The 25,361-nt window shown below is 38.6% G+C and overlaps 1 protein-coding gene across 2 annotated transcripts; it reads left to right on the forward strand.

Moving 5' to 3' along the window:
• Nucleotides 1–2,670: 2,670 nt before the first annotated feature.
• Nucleotides 2,671–25,016, forward strand: LOC125237962 (zinc finger protein 37 homolog). 2 transcript variants are annotated; one of them, XM_048145213.1, is made up of 9 exons: nucleotides 2,671–2,990; nucleotides 3,430–3,552; nucleotides 4,805–5,746; nucleotides 6,264–6,460; nucleotides 7,025–7,132; nucleotides 11,193–11,441; nucleotides 12,301–12,412; nucleotides 14,059–14,166; nucleotides 24,811–25,016. In XM_048145213.1, exons 1-9 carry the CDS (start codon nucleotides 2,862–2,864, stop codon nucleotides 24,997–24,999), a joined length of 2,157 nt encoding a protein of 718 aa, XP_048001170.1. In that variant the 5' UTR covers nucleotides 2,671–2,861; the 3' UTR covers nucleotides 25,000–25,016. The 2 variants fall into 2 exon arrangements, with proteins under 2 accessions (XP_048001170.1, XP_048001171.1); XM_048145214.1 differs by lacking the exon at nucleotides 11,193–11,441.
• Nucleotides 25,017–25,361: the final 345 nt, after the last annotated feature.

Below are 25,361 nucleotides of genomic sequence, written 5' to 3' on the forward strand. Positions count from 1 at the left end.
TTCATACTAAAAAAAAAAAAAAAAGGTGGCGCTGCAATCGCGGCTGCATAAGGGTTTGACAATCTCTTTGCCTTCTCGGTAGTGACCCCGCCTACAGAGCAAGAAGTCCCGGGTTCAAATCCTGATGAGACCTTTTTTATTTTCTTCTACTAATATTTTTCTTGAATTATTTTATTTTTTTAATGTCCAAAAATATATTGTTTTGTTACAACTTTTCGAAATTTCATTCGCAACACTTACAACATTACCGAAGAATCCTAAGATGGGGCAAACAATGTTAAAGGGCTTAAGTTAACATTTCTATGAATAAAACAATAAATAAACACAAATAAAATACACAAAAAGAAAATTAATGTATAAAAAAAACAAAAAGCAAAAAGATCGCTGTCAGAATCGAACCCGAGAACATCTGCGTACGAAGTCAGTGCATTACCACGGGACTACGTCTTGACTTGCTCAGTCCACAGACCAACCCCTATAGACATCCATTACAAGACGACTCGCGGTCGCCAGCCTTCCTAGTATTTGCACTGATATAAGCGCGGGCGCTCGCCATGCCCGATCAGTATCAACCAAGTAACAGACCCGAAAGCAGCGCGTGTTTTTTGCACTAAAAAATTGGAAAAGGGTATTTTGATGCCTTAAAGATGTCCACCTGTAGTGTGAAATGGTGTGGAAAGGTAACAAGAAGCTCAAATTGAAAAACAGGCGGCATTACATTCCACAAATAAGTCATATTTATAATTTATTCAGAGCCGGCATAGGTCAACTTACATTGGCCACTTACGCGTCAGTAGAGGGACAGTCATACTTCTGTCCCTTTTCATCTGGCGCGACCGCCCGCCGTCCTTGAAACGGCCAATCACAGCGCGCTTAACACATTCCCCGCCCGCTCCTCGCACCCCAAACACTGATGACTCGTATCGCGAACAAAATATACAAGACTGCTACTCTATAGGAGGTTCTCTGTGGCTCAGTCTGACGAAATCAGCCTTTAGAAAAGAACGTCTAATGTCATTTCACATCGCGCATTTCATTGAGCGAGACATGCGCTCCAAGCGGAGAGATTTGTAACTGCAATTACAAGGCCTCAGCCATTAGTACTCAGCACCAGCAGTCCAGCAAACAATAAATCCGTTAAATCGTCGGCGATAGGCTTGTGTCGTTCACGAACTATGAACTGTTAGGAATAAAATCCCATCAATGACAGAAATGAACTGAATCTTTCCGTGCTCTGTGAAGACTGTGAATCGGTCTTTGCTCATTTAGTTCAGTATAGGATCGGCGAGCGGTTCGGAACAAGAACGAGTGTGTGACTGCGCCGACCGAGAGCGAGCTATTTAGCAGAGCAACACAAAAACGTCAAGTTTTCATATTAATCTTCGGTTACTTACAACCTTTCGGCCCGGAATTGTTATTATCTGTGAACTATTCGTATCATTTTAACAATATTCGGTCCAATTCATTCTGATCTTTCCGACCGTAGTGGTAGCTGGTCTGGCTGAACTAAATGAGCAAAAGACCTAAAAGAGCGAACTAGTTCGTGGGAGCGATTGAACGAGATCGGAGCGCTCCGATCAACGAACGAAACGGCACAAGCCGACAGTGGCGTCGCTTTCCATAGATAATATTCGTTTTCGTTTGACATTGACAGTGTCAAATTGACACTAGTCAGTCAGGCGCGCATGGCTAGCAGGCGCCTCTATCGGTCAAATTCGGCAATACAAGCGTCATTTGTTCACATTTTGTTTGACTGGTAATGTTGGCTAAACTTAATTTAATCATAAAGTATTTTGCATTTTGAAATGCATATTCAAAATGCAATACATCTCAAAAAGTATTTCAAATAAAATACAAAATGTTTTTTACTAAAGGCATTTAAATGCAAAATACAAAATAGGTATTTTGCATTTTGTATTTGCATATTTTGTATTTTAAATAGAATTATTTCAAATAAATCTCATCTCTGCTTAGGATTTACTTTATTAAAAGCTCTTAAGACTTAAATGCTACAAACCTTATAGACTTAAACCTTCAAAGCTTAGGAGTCTTTACTTAAAGCTTGAGGACTAAAGACTCGAGGATTCTGTGCTCGTAAGCAGTAACGCAAACTTATAAGGTTGAGGCTTATATGGTCGAGGCTTTAAGGTTCGAGGCTTTAAGACTCAGAAGTCGCGACTCGAGTTTTGTAGTTTACGCCTCAAAGCTTAAATTCACAACACTACTCAGCCGGTCATTTTTGCGACTGTTCTACTTCGACAGACTTTCCTCCTTATCTCTAGTCTCCCTGGCTGAGGTGCTGAGACTGCTGAGCTGCTGAGTGAGTCAGCTCAGCTGTCATTCAGACATTTGATTTGAGACACTGCCTGTCTGTCAGAAGTCTCTGAGTCAGTCGACTGAGAGAGACAGTTCAACATTTCAGACAGATTATCCTTATTTTGTATGACGTAAAATAATTATCTTATAGGGACTTATTGTTTATTTATTATAATCATACATAAAAAATATTACATGAAAATAGTTACTAAATCTATAATAATAAAACACAAAACTTATTACATAAAATAATTTGTAATAAAATGTGGTACAAGACATTGAGACCTTTGAATGCACACTGATCTGTCATTGTCAAATTTGACAGTTGAGTCAGTTGAGTTGATATTTATACTGAAATCTCTGAACGAAATCAAACGATAATTTATTGGGGTAAAATGAAGATAAAATAAGGTTTAAAAATTGGTTTGTTTATAATGTAAACGATATTTACGATTGTGAAGTTTATATGCAATCATAATAGTAGCTTCCACAGTAGTATTTTGAACGTGAGCTATTGTTTATTTACAAAACGAAGAGTAAGCATCATGTGCGACATAAAAGTGGAGCCCAAAGATGTAGAAATATGCCGCGGCTGCCTCAGCCCGAGCAGGCGGCTGTCGCCCGTGGACGCCGCCGACTATCTGCCGCTCCTGACGGAAGACCAAACACTTGAAGTAAGGAAACTTTTCTATAATAACTTTTTCTTGAACTGACTAGAGGAACTCTTATTACGCCTTTTAAAATATTGCTTTGCGAAGACTATTAGTTTATGCAGTTGAATTGTAGCTTATTGGTTTGTTTATTATTATTATTATTATTATTATTATTATTTGCTAATGCACAGGCAGCTTAAAGCTGATACGTGCACGTCAATGTCCTGATGCACTTGTGTTTTGTCCATTCAATAAATATTTGTCGAGAAATGTAACCATGTAATGTAATGTGTGTTTGTGTGTAATGTATGTTTGTGTTTGTATTAATTTAATAATAATGTTTTTGCCTTCTTGTACTTTAAAGAATACATGCTTACTTTGTTATCTGTATCTCAAGATTATGGTAGGGGGACCAACCCCCACTTGGCTGGTTATAAATGAAACTCTGTTGTTATTTCAGCTGGATGTGAACAAGCCCGCGGTGTTGTGCTGGGAGTGTGCGGCGCTGCTGCGCCGGACAGTGCTGTTCCTCGCGCGGGTGCAGAGAGCACACCGCATCCTGCACGACTACTCACAACTTGTAGTAAGGATAATTAACACGTCATTCAAATCAAAACAACATAGTCCCAAATTGTTAGATTTTTGTTACATTTAGCATTTCATTTTTGATTTTCCTTTTTTAATGTATGTCAATAGCCAAATCATTTTTGTTAAACTATCTTAAGTAACCGGACTTCCGCGAAACAGGCTTTGCCTAGTGTGGAAGTCACAGTAAATGAAAAAATTGTAGCTATTCCTTTTCTTGGTAAATAAATTATTCTATTCTATTCTAATATAAAAAGCTTTTTTCCCCTCACTAGCTCGGAAACACGTGTTTTGTCCATTAATACCAGCGGGTAAAACGCATTTTATCCACTAATGGATAAAGTACTTTGACCTTGAATAGAGGCAAGTGGGTTAATCTAGTGATGAAGATGTTTTACCACCTGTGGAAGCAGTGGTTATCGCGTTTGTTGCGTTGTACTTAGCTCGCTATAGTGAGGGGAAAAGTTTTGTGTTACACACAAGTGCAAATGTATTTTACTTCTTGTATATTGAAAAACTCGCAACCTAAGGATTCTATTCTTGAACCACTTGCTTCGCTCGTGGTTCAACTGTGGCAACCTTTCTCTTGCTCGTTTTTCAATTCCACACTCGGTGTTAAAATACAACTTTGCACTCTTGTATAACAAATATCTATTATTTCCTGTTATTATTTACAGTAAAAATCTTTGCTGTTTGTTAGTGATTGTTAGTTTTTTCTCTAGTTCTAATTTAGTTTTTGTTAGTTATTACATTTATATTTTATCTTTTAATAAACAGGAACCCCATAGGTGAAGGCCTCTTGTGATTCAAATACTGGAATTATAACAAGTTCATTTCTCTATTTGTGTTTAGGATAAGGAGCTCTTTCTTTCTCATAGGTCAACAAGTCTCTCAAAGTAAATTGTTGCTCCTTACATTCTGTTACTAACATAACTCATACAAATTAACTCATGAAACATAATTACAGCATGAAAATTAAACAGTAAATATACACATATTCTTTGAATTGTTGAGTTGAGTATGTTATGTCAATGTGCCATCTGCTATAAGTACATACAAGAAAGAAATGTAATATGAAAAACCTCAGAACATGTGGAATTGGTACTTGAATCAATCTTTGTCTACTGTGTAGTTCGTTCTTTGTAGAATAAGAAAGCCAATGCCAACTATGTTTAGCACAGTATGTAAGTTATCACTGTAAGCACCGTAAACAGGTAAAAATCTTGAAACTTATTATTTTCTAATTTCAGCCAATAATAACCACCTTGTCTTCACTTTCTGTCCATCACAACTTTGAATATGATGCAGTTTTTGAAGAAAATACTCCACCTGAATTACCACTCCTTTATAAAGAACCGAGCTCCTTGGTACACCATGATAAAGTGGTTGTACCCACAAAATACAAAACTGAAGATACAAAAACTGATGTTAATATTATAAAAACTGTTAAAGTTGTTTTAGAAGATGTTCTACAAAAGAATATTAAATCAGAATGTCCCAGTGATGATAGTGATGATGATTACAGTGTTGATGATGATGACAGCTGCAGTTCATCTGGAGAAGTAATTGATACTAGAAATGATAGTAGAGAAACCATACGAATTGTTGCTATTAATAAATTACCTGTTGTAAAACAACAAAATTTACAAGAGGAACCGGAGATAACTAGAGATATAATTAAAACACCAGCGTTACTGAAACTGGAACAGGAATTACAACAATTCATTAGGTCCAATAAAGTTGCACCAAAAAGAAGAAGAGCTAATCCAGCACAAAGAAAATCAGTAAAAATTGTAAAACATAATTCAAATAAGGGTAGAAATAAGTCTAAAATAAAGGTTGAAATTGACTTGGACAATCCCGCTGACAAAGCTGATTTAAACCTTAGTGCACAGACAAATTTCAAATTAAATGAAACCCCCTTTTACAAAAAAGCACAAAAGAAAAAAGAAAAAACGCAAAGTAAAGTATTTTCTAAATACAGGGAAGTAAGAACTAGATTCAGAAATATTGAAGAGGTTTTACCATATTTTAGAGAAATCGAAATGAATGAGCAAGATTTAAAGCGCACTTTAGAAAAGGATGACGCGATCGTTGATAAACTCAGGCCCCACAAATGTAACCTATGCGGGTATCAATATGCGCTCGCTAAACATTTGAGGGGACATGCCCTCGCTAAGCATAAGAGCACCGTAAGTATTGACCGCAACGACTTTGTACATGCGTTAAATGGTTCTTCAGGTTCATTTTAAAAAATTTAAAGGGTTTCTTGCTAAAATTGCTGTCTGGCAAATCGGTAAAAACTTAGCCAGAGAGAGGCAGGTTTGTCTGCCGATCGAAACTCGAGGCTCGAGCACTGTCCGCCGAGGGACGCCTACAATTGTACATACTTACACTACATGGCACGTTTGTCGCTCGAAGGAAATTGCTACACGATGTGTCTGTGCCTTCCCGTGTAGACCAGGCTATTCAGTAAAAACGGAAGCCTTGTTAAGTTGTTACTAATACTACACCCTACACCCCAGAAGCGGAGATATCTATAGAATCTTACAATGGCCTATGTCAAGCGGCAACTGTCGGATTACGACCCAATGGAAACGAGAAAAAAGTGAACCTTTTGGTATCTTTGGCTAAGTTTTTACCAGTTTCTTCAACAGCAAAGATAGACAGTGACCGACGCTATAAGATTACTGCCCTAACCTCTTTCAGCACCCCGAGCTGTTCGAGAGGTCTGTGTTCCGCAACCCGGCGCCGGCGCTGCCGCCGGTGTTGCGCGCATGCGCGGCGTGGCGCTGCGCGGTGTGCGCGCGCGCGCTGCGCCGCGCCCACCTCGTCGCGCACATGAACGAGGCGCACCCGCGCAAGTATCTCTGCAACGCCTGCGACTGGAGCGTCAAGCCTTTCTGGTAACTCCTTCGTTTCGGTGTCGTCCTCGATCCTCCCTCGTCTTTAACGGCAACTTATTGTGCTTTCGTGACGCATTCTTCATTTTCATCTAGGCTTTCGTTTTCATCTAGGCTGTCAACCAAAAATCGGAACACGCTTTCATGCTTATAATAAGGCGAGTTCAAATAATTCGGTTCGCATCATTATTATCATCATATCATCCTTTATCGGCCTAGCCGCTGTTGAGCATAGGCCTCTCTACCACCTGTTATGGACCTGAGCTAAGTATTCTCATCCGGTTGTGATGTGACCGCATGTTCCGGATGTCGCCCGTCGCCAACGGATGTCAAGATTGCCGAGCGCTTCTTACATCTGTAAGCGGCCATTATTCCGTCAATATTTTAGTTCACCTGCCATCACTCTGTCTAGCAACATGTCCCGCCCTATTCAATGTAGTTTGGTTCGATTTGCAAGGGTGTCGATGTAAATGAACTAGATTAGCTGTAGGTACGTATTTACACGGTGGATGTGTTTATACTGTGCATGCTTGCCACAAGACTTGACAGAGATTACCCCTATTCCAGGACGAAAGCAGATCGCCAGCGCCACTGGAAGACCGTTCACAAGCAGTTCATATGTGACATCTGCAACAAACGGAAGCGAACAAAGGCTGCGATGGAGCTTCATATGGAGTAAGACAGTCTTTTTATAAGGTTTTATTCGACTACAACACATAAGAAATTCACGTCTTTATAGGCTACTAGACTCATATCGAATTTGGCACAATAAATGATTGTCTTCTGTAGTATTTGACTTGAAAAACCAATATTTATAGATTTTGGATATTAAAAGTGTATGATGACTACGTATTTTCGATTAAGAATAAGTGTAATATTTATATTATTTTGGCCACCGAAAACGCTGTCAGCGATGTAGTGACGTCATCGAATTCGAACTTACTTCATGTCAAAACAATCACTGACATAATGAATTTTATGCTTCATACTTAAAAGTCAGAAAATGTTGATTTCGAATTTAATGACTTGATTGATTCACAATAATCTATAGATTGATATGACTGTGTCGTTTTCGCCTAATTACATAAAAGAAAATTTATACAATATTTTTTGGTATTTTTAGGTCATAATACTCATAATAAAATATAATATTTTATTTCGGTTAATCAGACAGTACTTAATCACATAAGACAGACTTTTAATAAAGGGTCAAGTGACCTATTCTCAATAAGAAACGAAGTCTCTTTCTAAAACGTGACGAAGCGGAACGTACCGTCAGCTGCAAAAGTCCACGGCGAAGTTATCAATGGGTTCATTCATAATATCTCCATGCAATTTTGTAGGTCACTGTACATTTCGAGGCGACTTTTCTTAATCCATGTAGGCGAATGCCATTTGTTCCGTGTAGAATCTATCAGAAAGCGCCGGAATTTTTGAGAGTCGAGTTTTCACATTATTTGTAAGTCGTTTTTAACAAGTAAACGCCTTTAGTACCGTTTCGTAACTAAAATTTGGTAACCATTGCAGCTTCGAAACGGGAAAAAAATCCCACGTCGTAACTGGCTTCAAATTGGGACTTTCCCATTACCGATTTGTAACAATTGTAACCACGTTTGGCTTCGAAACGGGAAAAAGAATCCCGTGTTGTAACTGGTTACAAAATGAGACTAAATCATTACCGATTCGTAGCCAAGGTTAGTAACCAGCTTCCAAAGGGAAAAAATATCCCGTATTGTAACTGGTTACAAAATGGGATTTTTTTTGCCATCATGAATACATGATTTATTCGAATAATGTTGACATTGAGTAATTTTTAGGGTTCCGTACCTCAAAAGGAAAAAACGGAACCCTTATAGGATCACTTTGTTGTCCGTCTGTCCGTCCGTCCGTCTGTCAAGACCCTTTTTCTCAGGAACGCGTGGAGGTATGAAGCTGAAATTTATATCAATTACTCAGGTCTACTGTCCCTTGAAGCTGTGAAAAAATCAAACTTCTAAGCCAACGCAATCAAAAGATACAGCCGTTTATGCCGCAAATTTTCGACACTTGCAAGGGAATCAAAACCTACAGGGTGCTTCCCGTGAACTCAGAATCTTGAAATTTGGTACGAAGCAACGTCTTATAGCATAGATAAAGGAAAAATTACGAAAACCATAAATTTTTAGTTACATCACATAATATATATTTTTTTAATAATTTTAACCTTACTACCCATTTCCTTTCCATTTGTACGGAACCCTCGGTGCGCGAGTCCGACTCGCACTTGGCCGGTTTTTTAGGGTTCCGTGGTAGTAACTGGGTTGACTAAGAACCCTTATAGTTTCGCTCTGTCCGTCTGTCCGTGCGTACACCGTCCGTGCGTACAGCTTCGATTTTATAGAAACTCCGATCTGTAACTCGGGCCCGATATGTTAACTAGCTACAAACAGGGAATTTCGCGATCGCAAGGACGACCTAGAAAAACTAAGAGTATCCCAGCAGCTTCAAAAATCAGGACTGAAATTAGAAGAAACTACCAAAAGAAGACCTAAAATCATCTTGTTGGGCGTGCCTTCAAATATAACAGAGAACGAAGTTTTCGACTGCATTTATGAACAAAATATTGTAGATCAACAGCCAAATATTTCTAAGGACACATTTATGAGCTCTATAAACCTAAGTCATGAATCTGGACCAAGCCACATGCAATTATATATTAGAGTGCTCTGGCGACATAAGACGGATACTCATTCAGCAACAGCGCGTTTTTATCAATTGGACTTCCTGCCCAGCACGAGATTATACTATGTTAACGAGATGCTACAAATGTCAGCAATATTGTCATTCTGCTAAATACTGCAGAGAAGCTGAATCCACATACAGCCACTGCGGATTATCGGGACACACCAACAAAGAATGCCCCAAGATACTAGAACTACCAAAATGCGCTACATGTATGCGATTCAAAAAACCAGCTGACCACCAAACTGGAGATGATTCGTGCCCAGGAAAGAAAAGTGCCCTTATAAGGTATTTAAATACCATAGATTATGACGGCACCTGCTAAAACCCTACCCTGTTATTTATACTATGTCTAAGGAGAAACGTTTTATTATCACTTATTTAAGTTAATGTAAACCTACTTACATTCAATTTATAACCTTTATTGTTTTGCTCAATAAGCACCTAACTACATTATACTGACCTACTAACACGAAATGCCTAAGATACAAGTATTAAGTTACTTAGTTTAGGTATTGGCGTAAAATAATATTATGTTGACCTGCTTAAAATTTTTGCATACAAGACTTTTTTGTTATTTATGTCTTTCTAAACCATGTTTGTACCTATATTTATAGTTTTTAAGCATTATTTAAGAGAATTGTAATTGTTTTAATTTTAGATGAAATAAATTTTATCTTATCTTATCTTATCTTATTTTGTATTCCCGTTCTGTAGCCAGTTACAAAACTTAGTTACCAAACGGTACTGCGCTGGCCTAGGGTTGCAAAAAAACGGTTTTTTTCTGGCTTGAAAAAAAAACATGAAAAAAAACCGTGAAAAAAACAGTTTTTTTCTGGAGTATGTTTTTTTCCTAAAGTACGAAATCTCAAAATTTGCAAAGTAGTAATACTTATATACGGTTTTTTAGACTTAATGTTAACTATTAAACGAATTTAATCAAATAACTTTAATTTCTGGTCTTATAAAAGTAACATTTACGAAATCTGTAGTTGGTAGTTATCACTATTTACAGTTGGCAACACCACCGCCTCTCCACGCTACACGCAGCATCGGGGATTCCCCAATAAACGTTTGCATACTGAATGTTAATTGAATTAAAATGTACGTTATTGTTATTGAAACACGTTACAACTCACGAATAAAACCGGCCAAGAGCGTGTCGGGCCACGCTCAGTGTAGGGTTCCGTAGTTTTCCGTATTTTTCTCAAAAACTACTGAATCTATCAAGTTCAAAACAATTTTCCTAGAAAGTCTTTATAAAGTTCTACTTTTGTGATTTTTTTCATATTTTTTAAACATATGGTTCAAAAGTTACAGGGGGGGGGGACGCACTCTTTTTTTTTCCTTTAGGAGCGATTATTTCCGAAAAATCTTATCTTAGCAAACCCTTATTCATTTTTAAATACCTATCCAACAATATATGACACGTTAGGGTTGGAATGAAAAAAAATTTCAGTCCTCACTTTACATGTAGGGGGAGTACCCTAATAAAACATTTTTTTCCATTTTTTATTTTTGCACTTTGTCGGCGTGATTCATATACATATTGGTACCAAATTTCAGCTTTCTAGTGCTAACGGTTACTGAGATTATCCGCGGACGGACGGACGGACAGACAGACATGGCGAAACTATAAGGGTTCCTAGTTGACTACGGAACCCTAAAAACCGTTATTGTCGTATTATTTGTTCATCTGAAAAAAAAACCATATTTAGAAACAATTAAAACCATGGTGCTCGGCTTTTTTTTCATGTTTTTTTCATAGTTCTGAAAAAAAAAAAACATTTGGTTTTTTTTTCTATTTACAACCCTTCGCTGGCCCCATACATAACCGGCTACAAACCGGAAATCTTGATTCCCAATTTGTAGCCAGTTACAAAACTTAGTTACCAAACGGTACTCCTCTGGCCCAATACGTAATCGGCTACAAAATGGGAATCAAGATTCCCGGTTTTTAGCTGGTTACGAAATTTTGGCTACCAAACGGTAGGTACTAAACCCAAATTTGCAGAGACGCTCACTCTTCGAGCTCGCGGCGGCGCTGCCCGCACTGCCCCGCCACGCGGGCGAGCCGCGGCGCGCTGCTCCGCCACCTGCTGCGACACCAGCGCCAGCACCAGCGCCAACACCAGCGCCAGCACCAGCCCGCGCCCGAGCCCGCCGAGCTGCGCTACTGCGTGCAGTGCGACATCACCTACAAGACCGTCCAGTCCTGCACCAACCACTTCCGCATCTACCACTCGGGGATACCGCAGAAAAAGTCAGCTCACCAACCTACGACGACGACTAAGGGCCAGTTGCATCGACCACATTTGACAGACACGTCATCGTCACGCAGCAGACGTCTATGGAACTTCCCATACGATAAAATTTAACGAACGCTTTAACCGTGACAAGCGGTTTGATGCAACCGGCCCTAAATATTACTCTAACGTTCGCTTCAAACATATTACCATCCATTGTGCCCCGGCTCGATTGTACAGCGTGCTTGACGTATTGCCGACATCAAATACGGTTTTGCCACGCGAGAGAATTGACATTACCGAACTTTTATTGACTGCGTAACGGTCGATCAGTTTTCACTTGAACGGAGATTTAATACCAGAAATGTTTGATAGTAGGCGGATCCACGCTGAGCGAGTCAGTTTTCCATTATGGCCGATGCGAGTAAACCGCGCCTCGGACTGGGCGGCGCGCAGTCGCCTGCCGCCGGTGAGCTGCCTCGGCCGAGGCGCGGCTACACTGTTCGAGTGTTCGCCGCCGCGCGAGCACGTTGCCTCGCGACGTACGTACGAGTACTTACAGATGTAGTGCGAAAAGATTAAATTTGCCTTCGAATTGTTACGGCAACGTACGAACCTGTCATGCTATTTCACTCAATGTACCACAACAAGTACAAGATGGTGGGTGGTGTAGTACAAGATGTACTGACATTGACTGAACTAGCATGAGTTGACAAATACGAACGATTCCGAAGGAAACCCTTTTTGCACTACATCTGTTTTCTCGCTCTGTGTGGACCGGTGCTGGCGCGTGTGTCTGGCAATAACCCGCATACCTACTCTTAAATTGGAATTCCATTTTGAATTTTGTTAACTCGACCTAATGTTTTTCCGCAGATTCCAGTGCGCACACTGTGGCAAGAGCTTCACCAGAAAATCGAGTCTCATAAAACATATAAACCTCGCTCACAACGGCAAATCTGACTACCAGTGTCACATATGCGGCAAGGTAAATCCATCATTTGTTTACCTTATGTCAATTGAAGTTTACGTCCCGTCACGTTCGGGTATTGTTGCGGCCGCGTGTTTTATAAAGTTGTTCGCTTGGAGTGCGAAAACTCCGTCTACCGAAATTGCGAGTGGAGTAAACGTTGCATGTTGCAGATCGCAGGCGTTATTGTATTTCCTTTGTTAACCCCCGACGCAAAAACGACAGAGTGTTATAAGTTTGACGTGTGTCTGTCTGTCTGAGGCGTCGTAACTCCCGAACGGATGAACTGATTTAGGTTCAGCTTTTTTTGTCTGAAAGCTTAGTTAGCTGGGAGTGTTCTTAGCCATGTATGTATCATGAAAATCGGTCCACTACGTCGCGGTCGGCAGTTTTTTTCAAATTTTTTATTAAACATTACATTAAACATTAAAACATTTATTTTATCTACACAAATTCAACATTCATCATAAAAAGGAAGAAATTAAGCTAAACAATACAGAATTTGAGAGAACATTGCTTGTGCTTTCCCTTATAACGTTGACCTGGTTCCTACACTAGGCGAGGCCTGTGCTGTAGGTAACCAGCTTACATTTTGCTGCATATACAGCTTATATTTTAATTTTGTGGTTAGGTTATTTATTTGGTTTGAGCTGTTTTCAATACGGATGTGACGGGTTTGTACCACGGGTGCCACAGCGCCTCCCCCTGAGCGCCCCATATGATACCCCATACCCCACGGCAGGAAAGTCTGCGCGCAGTCCGCAATCTTTTACTAAATGATGGGTTCTTGTTGTTGCCTCAGGCACAGGCACAGGCAAGCTGGCATGATTCGCAGAGATCTCTGATGTCATCGTAGCTATGCACGTAGGTAATTGTAAGCTATGTAAGAATGCATCTCATTTGTGTCTTTTTGTGCAATAAACATATTTTTATCTTTATCTTTATCTTTATCGTGTCGCCTTGTGATAAGGCCGCCTGTTTTGCAACAGAGCGTGTGGTCAATATGGAAGTGGTTACACCCGCAGCATCGCACGACGGAGGCATGGCGTGGGGGGACCTGTACAGTACGGTACCGGGAAACCTTGTCTGGTTGACTAGTAGTACTACTTAGTAACTTATAGGTATTTAATTACAGCTTTTACAAAGCCAGGTAAAGTTAGGACTTTATATACCTGGCTTTGTAAAAGTTGTAATTAAAAAAAAAATAAGCTGGAATTTGACGACTGGTCTCGTTTAGCTCATAGTGACCCTGCCTGCTAAGCCGGAGTCCTGGGTTCGAATCTCGGTAAGGGCACTTATTTGTGAACTGAGCACAGATTTTTGTTCCTGGGTGTTCATGGATGTTTTCAATGTTTATGTATATTGTACAAGTATGTATTTATCTATACAAGTATAAGTAAACATCATCGTCCCTAGTAGCACCCATAGTACAAGCTTTGTTTAGTACAATGTACTAAGTACATGTAGGTATTATGTACTAAATTAAACTAACTCAGGGTTAGTGGGCTGTCATCTGTCAAATTCCATATAAAATGGTGGGTTAACTCTCGGGTTAACCCACCATTTTCGTTGGTGCAAGTGGCCCTTACAGGTATACTCTTACCTAAGTATTTCTCACACATAATTTGATGAAATAGTAATATTAATCAGTGTTTCTATTCCAGTACTTGAACAAACGATGGACGCTACGAAACCACCTGAACATCCACAACAACGTGAAAGTGAGAGTTCCGAAGAATCACCGGTGCCATGTCTGCGGGCACATGTTTGTAGTAAGATATCCCGACTTAACACATTCAGTTCTCGCATTGTACAGTCTAGTGCAAAAATATGTATCGAAATAATCGTCTCATAAATATGATACCTACTACGCTCTTATTACACCGCACTAAGATGCTATGGGACATATTTTTGAGTAAGATGTGTACACCTACATATAAATGTTATTTTATCGCGTTCAACCCGTGTGTGTCGTTAAAAAATCTCGACTAATACTTATTATAAATTAGGTATAACCCCCTTATTATTAAACGTACTCTAAGTGCGTTTTCACATTTTCCGATCCGATATCGGATGTAGGACCGATATCCCATGCTTTTAAGCCACCTTCTTTGATTTTTGCCTTTGAAATCCTTCCGACATCCGATATCGGATCGGATAACGCACTAAAGTTCGTTTGTCCTTTTCTATCACACCAATACGTCGGAAAGGGACAAACGAACTTTATCGACTTGATAACTTTATGTTTTATGAATTATTATTATTATTATTTATTATTCAGAGCCCACTGTGTCCCACTGCTGGGCAAAGGCCTCCCCCCTCTTTTTCCAATCTTCTCTGTCTAGTGCTATTTCTGGCCAGCCAATCAAAAATGAGTCCAGGTTATCCCGCCATCGCCGGTGTGGTCTGCCGGATCCCCGGTTTGACTCGTGGGGCTCCCACTCTGTGGTTATCTTGGCCCACAAGTCGTCCGGCATTCGGCAGACATGGCCAGCCCAGTCCCACTTCAACTTAGCCGCTTTCCGAGCTACGTCTATTATTTGAGTCTTAGAGCGCAGCGTGGTGTTCCGGATCCGATCCCTTAATTTTACACTTAATATGCTGCGCTCCATAGCTCTCATAGTTTTATGAATAAGGGGGTAAAACTTAAAGAGCCAGTTTTGGGTTTGATAGTCGACGTCAAAGCTTCCGGACGACAGCTGCTGGTGAAATGGGATACGATACCGCGTGGAAGGAAATATTATTATTAAAATGAAAGTCCCGTTTTCTACTGTCTTTGATTTGAAAGGACAACAGACAACACTACAATGTTGCCACTTTTTAATTTCTGCTTTTTCCAGGCTGTTTCGTATGTGGTCGTTTTTTTTTTTAATTTTAACACCATTTACTCGTATGTTTCACAAAAGAATAATCGCGCTAAGAAAGCTCCGCGCATATATATATATATATATATATATATATATATATATATATATACTCTGTCAAACAAATCTATGTGCATCCTTTTCTTTAGGGTGCTATAGAAAAGGATACCTATAGTTTTCTTTGTTCTTATTTACTGACAGACTTGTTTGACAGAGTTCGCACAGGTTGCTGAGAAAAAAAAAGTGTAGGAAAGTGGCAACATCGCAGTGTCGTGAGTCGTCTCGTTCTCTTATATTCATTGATTTGAAAGGGTTGTCCCTTTTTTGGAACGGATGTTTCCAGTGTTGCCTTTTAACCCCCGACGCAATAACGACAGGATCTTATAAGTTTGACGTGTCTGTCTGTGGCATCGTAGCGTCCAAGCGGATGAACCGATTTAGATTTTTTTTTATGTTTGAAACACAGAACACCCCACTAGAAGCCAAATGCAAGCGATATTGTTCGAGACGCAAATCACCAATCCTTGCGGGGTGAGGCGGGCGCGCACGGTGCTGCCATTGGTCGTTTCAAATAATGGCGCGCCTTTATGATTAGCAGTAGGGATGGGAATGGGACATGTCTATTATAGACAATGGTACCGGTACCAGTACTGTGGTGAATTTGTTTTGCAACAAATTATAATATTATAATTAAATTATAATAAGGCCTAGTTACCCTTCGGGTTGGAAGGTCAGATGGCAGTCGCTTTCATAAAACTAGTGCCTACGCCAAATCTTGGTAGTAGTTTCCAAAGCGGACCCCAGGCTCCCATGAGCCGTGGCGAATGCCGATGCCGGGATAACGCAAGGAGGATGATAATTGTGATAGCATCTCAATAAAAATCATTCTAGTAACTAATAACTAAACTGTGCATTTTTACTTACGTTTACTAAGTTAAATAACCAACTAAATATTCTAAACTAATCAATGAACTAAATACCACTACAGACTCTACAGATTCTAGATAATTATTCACTATTACAAATCTGCTTTCTTTTATATTTCTTAAATAGTCCATGGGCCAGTGAAGAAGTCGGTATAATTTGGGGGTACTAAGTTTCCTTTTTACAGCAGTTAGGTAGGCTTATAAGGATGTTAAAAAACCATGATTGCCATCTCAAAATGGTAGCTAAACAAAATGGCCGCCAATCCAAGATGGCGGATATTGAGTTTTAAAAAATCGACCATAACTCCAAAAGTATTGGTCCGATTTCATTTTTCTATTTTTTAAACGAAAGCTCTTTTTGTGTACTTAAATACTTGTCATATTCTATGTTTCGCTAAATTCAACCATTAGTTAGTAATTAACGAAAAATGTAAAAAAAAAATATTTTTTTCTAAGACTTTCTGTCAAAAATCATGTTTCTACAAAATACCTTGCATATTCTAATAAATATTTAAATGCAGAAAAATAGTGCCATTAATCACCTTTGATTTGATGTATAAAAGATACAGATTTAATTTACAAAAACACATAGAGGCTTAATTTTAATTCTGTCTTCGTTGAGATTCACCGTTGTGCATACAGTACTAAAAGCTTCAGGTCGAAGTTGTAAGTAGATTACTAATATGCTGTTTTTAGTATATTTATTTATTTATTGAAACTTTATTGCACAGTAAAAATATACAGTTACAAAAGGCGGACTTCATGCTACATTGCATTCTCTACCAGTCAACCTTTAGGCCAAACAGAGAAGACCAAAAAAGGTGCGGGATATGTAAAGAACACTAATAAAGACATGATTATATATATTTATATGATATTTCTGCAATTGTACTTACAATTTTATTAAGAAAAGAACTGAACATGATAGTATCCGAAATTTATTAGCTTTAAGAATATAATAAAATACGTCATAGGACTCATAGGACGTAAAGTACAGTTTTAGATATTTGATTATATGTATAAAATTTCTTTAGTTATGCAGCGCCAACCAACCGAGATAATACAAAATAAATAAACTAGACATTGTTGAGTTCCTATCTCATCACATTAACCTTTTGACCACCATGGTGGGATATGGCCGTCGTTGGAAATGCTTCCTAAGGACGCTAACCATGGCCATCAGTTTTGCCAATTACATTTGGGACCCAAGCGGGCCTTCTTAACGCCTAATTTTGCTCAAATAATCGCGATTCACGTCTGTCTGGTGTCCGGGGCACGACATATTCTTTGTCACTATTTGGCGTTAAAAAGGTTAAGCGATCTCTGATCCGTGTTCGAGAAAACTTATATTTAGTTAAAATAATCCTTGCATACAAAAGGTGAAGAACACACCCCAAAAGAAAAATATAAAATATATATAATGCATTAATAAGGCATATCTATGAAGTATCCGACTACTAATAAACAACGTGATATAGGTACCTACCGAATAAACCTTAATTCACCTACGCACAGAAATATATTACTTATTACTGCTAATGTAGATTGTAGAGCCAATATCACTAATATCAAGCCTTCAAGACAATCACAGGTAACAGATTAATTTTCTCCTAATTTTTCGAACTTTTATGGCAGGTCTTGTTTCTGGGCTATGCTTCCAAAACAATACACGCATATTCCACCTCCAATCACGACTTGCGTGCCCTGGCCCGACCGAAGCCCATTTTATAGTAGCAATCCGATCTCTATAACTCTGACCCGTCGCCGCATCAACATCATCTCGTTTCGCTTCCATCGTAGAAAGACATACCGAACGTGTTGTGCTCTATATGCAACTTTTAGCCTCTTCATTTAGTACATTGTTAGTGTCCACGTCTCGCAAGCTTATGTCACGGTGGGAAGTACCCAGTTACACACTGATCAAACATGTTGGTCTTCAGTGACTGGTATTCTGGCCCTTAATACGTCCTTTAGCCTAGAAAAGGCCATCCAAGTCCTCCCTGTGATCTCCGCCGGCAGCGAGGCCGACCTAAGTCTCTGTATTGTGTATGGTTCGCCTCAACTCGACGTTTGTGCCTATTTTGCGTGATGAGGGGGATTTAGCTAGTCCTGCCCGCTTATCTCCTCGAGAAATCCTATTAGATCTTTAATGTTGAGTAGGAGAACTTTGGAGAGGTCTCTCGGGGATCCGATATGTTTTTTCCTGTATGGAGCCACTCACTCCATCACCAGGTGAGAGGCACCCTCGTCACAGAGGAATGTTCATAGCATCTGTTATGAAAATATGTTTGTTGAATAGTCTACGACCTGTTCTGACATTGATGGTTACCATTCTCATGCGGACTTTTCCTAGTTGAAGCAGCGTCTTTGTGGGTTTTCCATTGATGCTAGGCTTGGCTTGTTTGAAAGCAGCATTTGATCTGTTTTGCCAGTGTGCTGTGTGTAGTTTCCTATCGAGCATACCTTGTTGAGGGGCATCAGGAGAATCGGCAGTCGACCCCAGCTGCCTGGCCAGCTCGTAGACCACATCATCACCTCGAGATCCACTGTGTCCTTTGGTCCATTTGATTGAAGGATGATTTTGTTATTATGACTTACCTCTGTTAGTCGTTTATGGGATTCCTTAACCCAAGCTTTATTGGTTGTTCCGGATAACTTGTCCTCTGTTACTTGTTATAAAGGCTGATATATGGAGCTTTGGATAAGCCTGTCCTTGCCGTAACTTTCAATTTGTACATATGTTTAACTACTTTAGCCCAACACTCACCGACGGCATACAGTTCCTCCAGCATCTGACGGGGAACATGTGCTTCTTTGAAGATGACGATGTTATCCGCATATCGAAGATAATTGAGGCATACATTTATAATCTATCATCCCTATTGAGGCTTTTATAAATGCCTTCCTGTTTAAAAACTTGGCCAAATTGCATAACCCCGGAGTTCCTCTCTAATAATTGAGATTCGTCGATACGGGTGCAAACTTTTCTTCTGATTCAATAGCAGGTTGCATAGAAAAATTCGCATTTTGGTACACCTGTTATGAAAATTCAACTCACGTGAATAGGTAATTAAAACGTCTGTTATTAACGTCTAACATTTTTCGTTCGGTAATGACCAACAATACATGTTAATAATATTATTTGGCTCTACTTTAAGCGGTGATAAATGTCTCAAAGTTTGTCCAACCGGTATTTCACGGCTTCGTTGTTTAGTAATCGGTAAAATATAGGTAAGGAATATCTATTAATGCTGTACTAAAGAACATTTCTAAAGTTTGCCCGAATTCTGGGGGTGCTCTTCACTAACCCGCTCGTGCGTAGGTTTTTTTTTCAAATCTGAGAGTCCTTGAATGCGGAACGATTTTCAATCCGGAATACGATCTTAACCCTTAAACGCGAGATGATGACGGAGTATTCCGTCTCCCAAGCACAATCGAAACCGAATTGCATTGCGAATTCGCGAATATCTGAGCGAAGTTAGGCATTACGGAGTCCCAATTTCATTGCATTTGGCGTCCGTATCGTTGGCGTCCTTGGCAAGAATTTACGGTGACCACCGTGACCGTCCGTGGCGGTCAAAAGGTTAATGGTTCTATCTTGACAGTCTCGACACATGTTCGTCATATACCTAGTACACTTAAATACTTAATTTTCATCATTGAGGTGTGTTGCACATATGGTATCTAAACAAATTTTATCCTAGTAGGTACTATCGAATACCCACAAACTCATGGATACTATCATGTTCAATACTATTATTATAATTGTACAATTGCTAAAATAAACTAAAAATAGCATATTTGTACTCTACAACATCTTTTAGTACTGTATGCAGCCTAACTGCACACATCTTTTAGTACTCTATGCACTCCAACCTGAAGCTTTTAGTACTGTATGCACAACGGTGAATTTCAACGAAGGCAGCTTTAAATTTAAGCCTCTATGTGTTTTTGTAAATTAAATCTGTATCTTTTATACATCAAATCAAAGGTGATTAATGGCACTATTTTTCTGCATTTAAATATTTATTAGAATATGCAAGGTATTTTGTAGAAACATGGAAGGTATTTTTGCCAAAGAAATTATTTGTATATTTAGTGGAGTTATTGGCCTTCAATATTGAGCCAAATAGATGTAATAGTGTTATATATAAGTCTCAGTCAGCTGACAAAGCCAAGGACCCCATGCCTCATTTAAACTAGATTGTAAGACAGCGGAAAAACACCTGAATATGAACGTTGTTCACCAGAATATTCAGGGTTTTTCCAGCAAAGAATTAGAAGTAGGATTATTTTTAGATAGTAATAATGTTGAAGTTATGTGTATTACTGAACATTGGTTGAAACAAGAACAGTTGATATTTGATTATGTTAATTTTAAATTAGCTAGTTTTTTTGCCAGAAAATCTGCTGCTCATGGTGGCTCCCTTATTATTGTTAAAAATTGTATGAAGTGTAAAGAGCGCAAAGATGTTGTAAAATATTCCATAGAAAGAACTATAGAAATTTCATGTGTTGAATTAGACAGATATATTATTGTATGTGTTTATAGACCACCATCAGCTGACTTCAGCATATTTGAATCTACAATGGAAAATGTTCTGAATTTAGTATGCAAGGGCCAAAAACATGTTATTGTATGTGGAGATTTTAATGTTAACTTGCTCGAGTCATCTAGTAATACTGTTAAAATGTTCTGTTTGTTTAAATCATTTAATTTATTTAATTTATTTCTTGAACCTACCCGGGTAGGTGTGACTAGTGCAACATGCCTAGATAATATTTTTTGTAACTGTGAATGTATAGATAAGAAATTATTTAACTGTTTTCATTCCGATCACAGCGGCCAAAGGGCAGCTTTCTTAAACGTTATTCATGATACTCCACAAACAATAACATATAGACCCATTACTGGATCTCGCTTGGAATCATTCAAAAATGAAATTCTACATAGTTTGTCTATAATACCATTTTCGCATTATGACTGTAATCATTTGTATCAAGATGTTTTCAATGTAATTCTTAATCAATTTAATAACAATTTCAAAGTGAAATCTATTAGTGGGTCAAAAGTTAAAACAAAGTTTAGTGAATGGGCTACTGTAGGTATTCACAAAAGTAGAAAAAGACTTTATGAACTTTATGGTGAGAGAGAGCTGAACAAGAATTCAGAATTCCTGGACTATGTAAGAAACTACTCAAGAATCTTCAAGAAAGTGTGTTTAACTGCCAAGAAAAACTTTATTAGTTCTAAATTGAAAGTGTCGGACAACAAAGTGAAAACAACTTGGAGTATTATAAATAAAGAAGCTGGTAAATGTAAATCACGCGATTGTCAAGTCAACATTGTATCAGATAATCAACAAATAGTGTCGAACAGCGATGTTGCCTCGGCATTCGAAGATTATTTCTCAAATATAGCCGTTAACACCACAAAATGTTTACATTCTTCTGCGGCTCAAGCCCATTCATTACTTTGTGCTAATGTTAAGAAATGTAATAATTCATTTGAATTTAGTCAAGTAGACTCTGTAAATATTGTTAAAACATTCAAGTCACTCAATTTAAAGAAAACGGAAGACTTATGGGGAACATCAGTTAAAGTAATTAGTCATGTCATAGATATAATAGCACCTTACTTGGCCGTAATCCGTAATATATAATATTTCAATTTCACAAGGCACCTTTCCAGATCTTATGAAATGTAGCAAAGTCATACCGCTTTTTAAATCGGGTGATTCGAGTGATATAACCAATTTCCGTCCCATATCAATACTTCCTGTACTAAGTAAAGTCTTTGAGAAGCTAATGTTAAATGATCTACTGGGACACTTCAACAGACATAGATTACTTACAAGCAAACAGTTCGGTTTCACAAGGGGCCGTTCCACGACCGATGCTGCTTCGGTACTCATTAAACATATATATAATTTTTGGGAAAATTCTTGTGATGCAATTGGCATATTTTGTGATCTTTCAAAAGCCTTTGATTGTGTGGATCATGGAACGCTCATTTTGAAATTAGAACACTATGGTTTGTCTATAAATGCCCTAAACTTTATGTCTTCTTACCTTAGCAATAGAACACAAACAGTAGTTGTTAACAAAACTCGCTCTAGCGGGACTGTAGTCCAATTAGGAGTGCCACAAGGCTCAATTTTAGGTCCATTCCTGTTTTTGGTTTATATAAATGATTTGCCATGTATAGTGAAAAACTTTTGTGAAATAGTACTTTTTGCTGATGATACATCACTGCTTTTTAATGTTGACCGAAAATCTACGGATTACAATGTAATTAATAGCACGTTAGCTGATGTACTGCAGTGGTTTACTGTCAACAATTTACTTCTTAATTCTAAGAAAACCAAATGTATTCGATTTTCTCTGCCGAATGTTAAACCAATCGATACAAAAATACTTTTGAATGATGAATGCTTAGAGATGGTAGATACAACACTGTTTCTTGGTTTAACATTGGACAAAAATCTACAATGGAGTCCTCATATAAAGAAACTAGCAAGCAAATTAAGTTCAGCCGCATACGCCGTTAGGAGAATCAGGCAACTGACTAATGTTGAGACAGCTCGCCTAGTGTATCATAGTTATTTTCACAGTGTAATGTCATACGGTATTCTGGTTTGGGGCAAAGCAGCTGACATACAGACTATCTTTGTATTACAAAAGAGAGCCATTCGTTCTATTTACAACTTAGGAACACGTGAATCAGTAAGAGAACTCTTCAAAGAAATTAATATCTTAACTGTAGCTTCCCAATACATTTATGATAGTATAATTTATGTTGTTAAGAATTTAGACTGTTTCACTAAGAATTCTGATATCCATAATTATAACACTAGAAACAAAAATAAGCTTGCCATAAAGAAGTTTCGTGTCCGTAAAGTACAGAAGTCATTTGTTGGGCAATGCATTCATTTTTATAATAAGTTACCTGACACTGCTTTGAGATTACCCCTCCCAGCTCTTAAGAACTACTTAAAAAAATCATTGATGTTAAAGGCTTATTACAGAGTCGAGGACTATTTGACAGACAAACATGCATGGCCCGAACCAGAAACTACAAAAAACGAATAGCAATTAAAATAATTGTATTATGTATAGAGGACACAGTTCAGATAAGAAAGCACATCAAATATTTTATATTTTATGTTGTGTAGGTAAATTACATATTTAATGATATTGAGATTCATATTATCTTTTTCTTCTATGACAATTTGATATGTTTTCTCTGAAGAAGAACGACGTATTATTAAGCAATAATATAATTTATTGAAATTGATTTCCATAGAGTACCTAGTCTGTTCATATTCTTTGATGAATACTTTTGCATGTTAAATTGTATGTTGTTATTTAATGCATGTTAATTATAAGATGTAATGTTTTGAAAAGAAGTTGCCCGCCGAGTTTCTTGCCGGTCCCATAGTGGATACCCCCCTCCCAACTGAGGGGGGACTGAAATCTTCTCGAGGCTGAGGCGTAGGGTTAGAGCCGGCGTAGCTTTATTTGACGTTCATATGCGCATTGTAATATGCCTACTTGAAAAATAAATATTTCATTTTCATAAATATTTCATTTTCATTTTCATTTTCATGATTTTTGACAGAAAGTCTTAGAAAAAAAAATTTTTTTTTACATTTTTCGTTAATTACTAACTAGTGGTTGAATTTAGCGAAACATAGAATATGACAAGTATTTAAGTACACAAAAAGAGCTTTCGTTTAAAAAATAGAAAAATGAAATCGGACCAATACTTTTGGAGTTATGGTCGATTTTTTAAAACTCAATATCCGCCATCTTGGATTGGCGGCCATTTTGTTTAGCTACCATTTTGAGATGGCAATCATGGTTTTTTAACATCCTTATAAGCCTACCTAACTGCTGTAAAAAGGAAACTTAGTACCCCCAAATTATACCGTTTGGCAAAATTGGACCAGCTGGCCCATGGACTAAAATGGTAGCACATGGTACGAACGGCAGTACGAAGTTCCCGCAACAGACATAAACTAACATGGCCCCATGCCTAGTCGTTTACGTGAAAGGGATAGCATATCACATTGTTAACTCGGTAAAGAGGGATGGACGCGCCTCGGCGCCGCTCAGCACAACCATATTGACCAGTATAAATGAACTCCGCGGACAATAAACAATATTCAACAAAATAATTAATTTGACTTAACTGTGGAATGTTGTTCCATCTTTTTTACATGTAGAAGTGTTAGAAGACTTGCCACACCACTTTATGCTGTAAGAGACCATTGTTTGCAACCAAAATTGATTATTTAAGATTTTTTCCCGAGCGGACACGGACACTGTTAGCGGGTCGTATACTTGGGCGCTACTGATCGGTGTCGCACGCGTTCAAACTTTTATAAACCTGATTTGTCGTATGCTTGGTGACCGCGAGTCGCCCTGTAAGGGCCATCTTGTTGTATTGATCTGTGGTTTGAAAGCTGAGTTAGTCGGGAGTGTCCTAAGCCATGTTTCATGAAAAACGGTGCACTACCTATGACGGTTTTTTTTTTATTTTAATTTTGTGGTTAGGTTATGATTTGTACTGTTTTATCAGGCGAGGTATCTTCTGAAATGAAGCTTGAATGAATGTTTCCAGAGCAGCAGCAGCCTCCAGTACCACATGAACATGCACACGGGCGCGCGGCCGTACGGGTGCACAGAATGCGAGGCCGCCTTCACGCAGCCCTACACGCTGCGCCTGCACCTCGCTAAGCAGCACCAGATTCAAGCCAGTAGCGTGAGGAACGACGGGACCATTATACTGGCAACTAAACCACTAATATAACCTTCAACTTGATTACATTTCTCGTTTTTATTTTCTACTGCATGTCAGTTAAGATACCTACTTAGCCGAAACAGAAACAACATTGCTCCTCTCGTTATTGTCGAGGGAAAATGGTTTTTAAATCTTGGGATCCGGAAAATCCGTTTTACTGATCTAAAGTCTTACTCTACTCGGAGCTTCGACCTGTTAAACGGATTCGATCTTGTATCTTACGGAGAGTTGTGGCGTGAGTTACAATCTGAGACTATTTGCAGTACCTACCAAAAAAACAGCGTAAAGTTGGCTAGAGAGTCTTTGGACTATTAGGAGACATATGAAGGACTGCGGGGTGAGGCAAGGGGGGTTAAGTTGGCCCCGCCTAT

Source organism: Leguminivora glycinivorella, chromosome 22 (genome assembly GCF_023078275.1).
Source record: "Leguminivora glycinivorella isolate SPB_JAAS2020 chromosome 22, LegGlyc_1.1, whole genome shotgun sequence".
In the NCBI taxonomy this organism is placed as follows: domain Eukaryota; kingdom Metazoa; phylum Arthropoda; class Insecta; order Lepidoptera; family Tortricidae; genus Leguminivora; species Leguminivora glycinivorella.

Coding starts and splice junctions, on each gene's coding strand:
- LOC125237962 (XM_048145213.1), top strand. CDS start 2,862: ATGTGCGACATAAAAGTGGAGCCCAAAGATGTAGAAATATGCCGCGGC. Junction 6,461..7,024: donor TGGAGCGTCAAGCCTTTCTG/GTAACTCCTTCG, acceptor CCCCTATTCCAG/GACGAAAGCAGATCGCCAGC. Junction 12,413..14,058: donor AGTGTCACATATGCGGCAAG/GTAAATCCATCA, acceptor TTTCTATTCCAG/TACTTGAACAAACGATGGAC.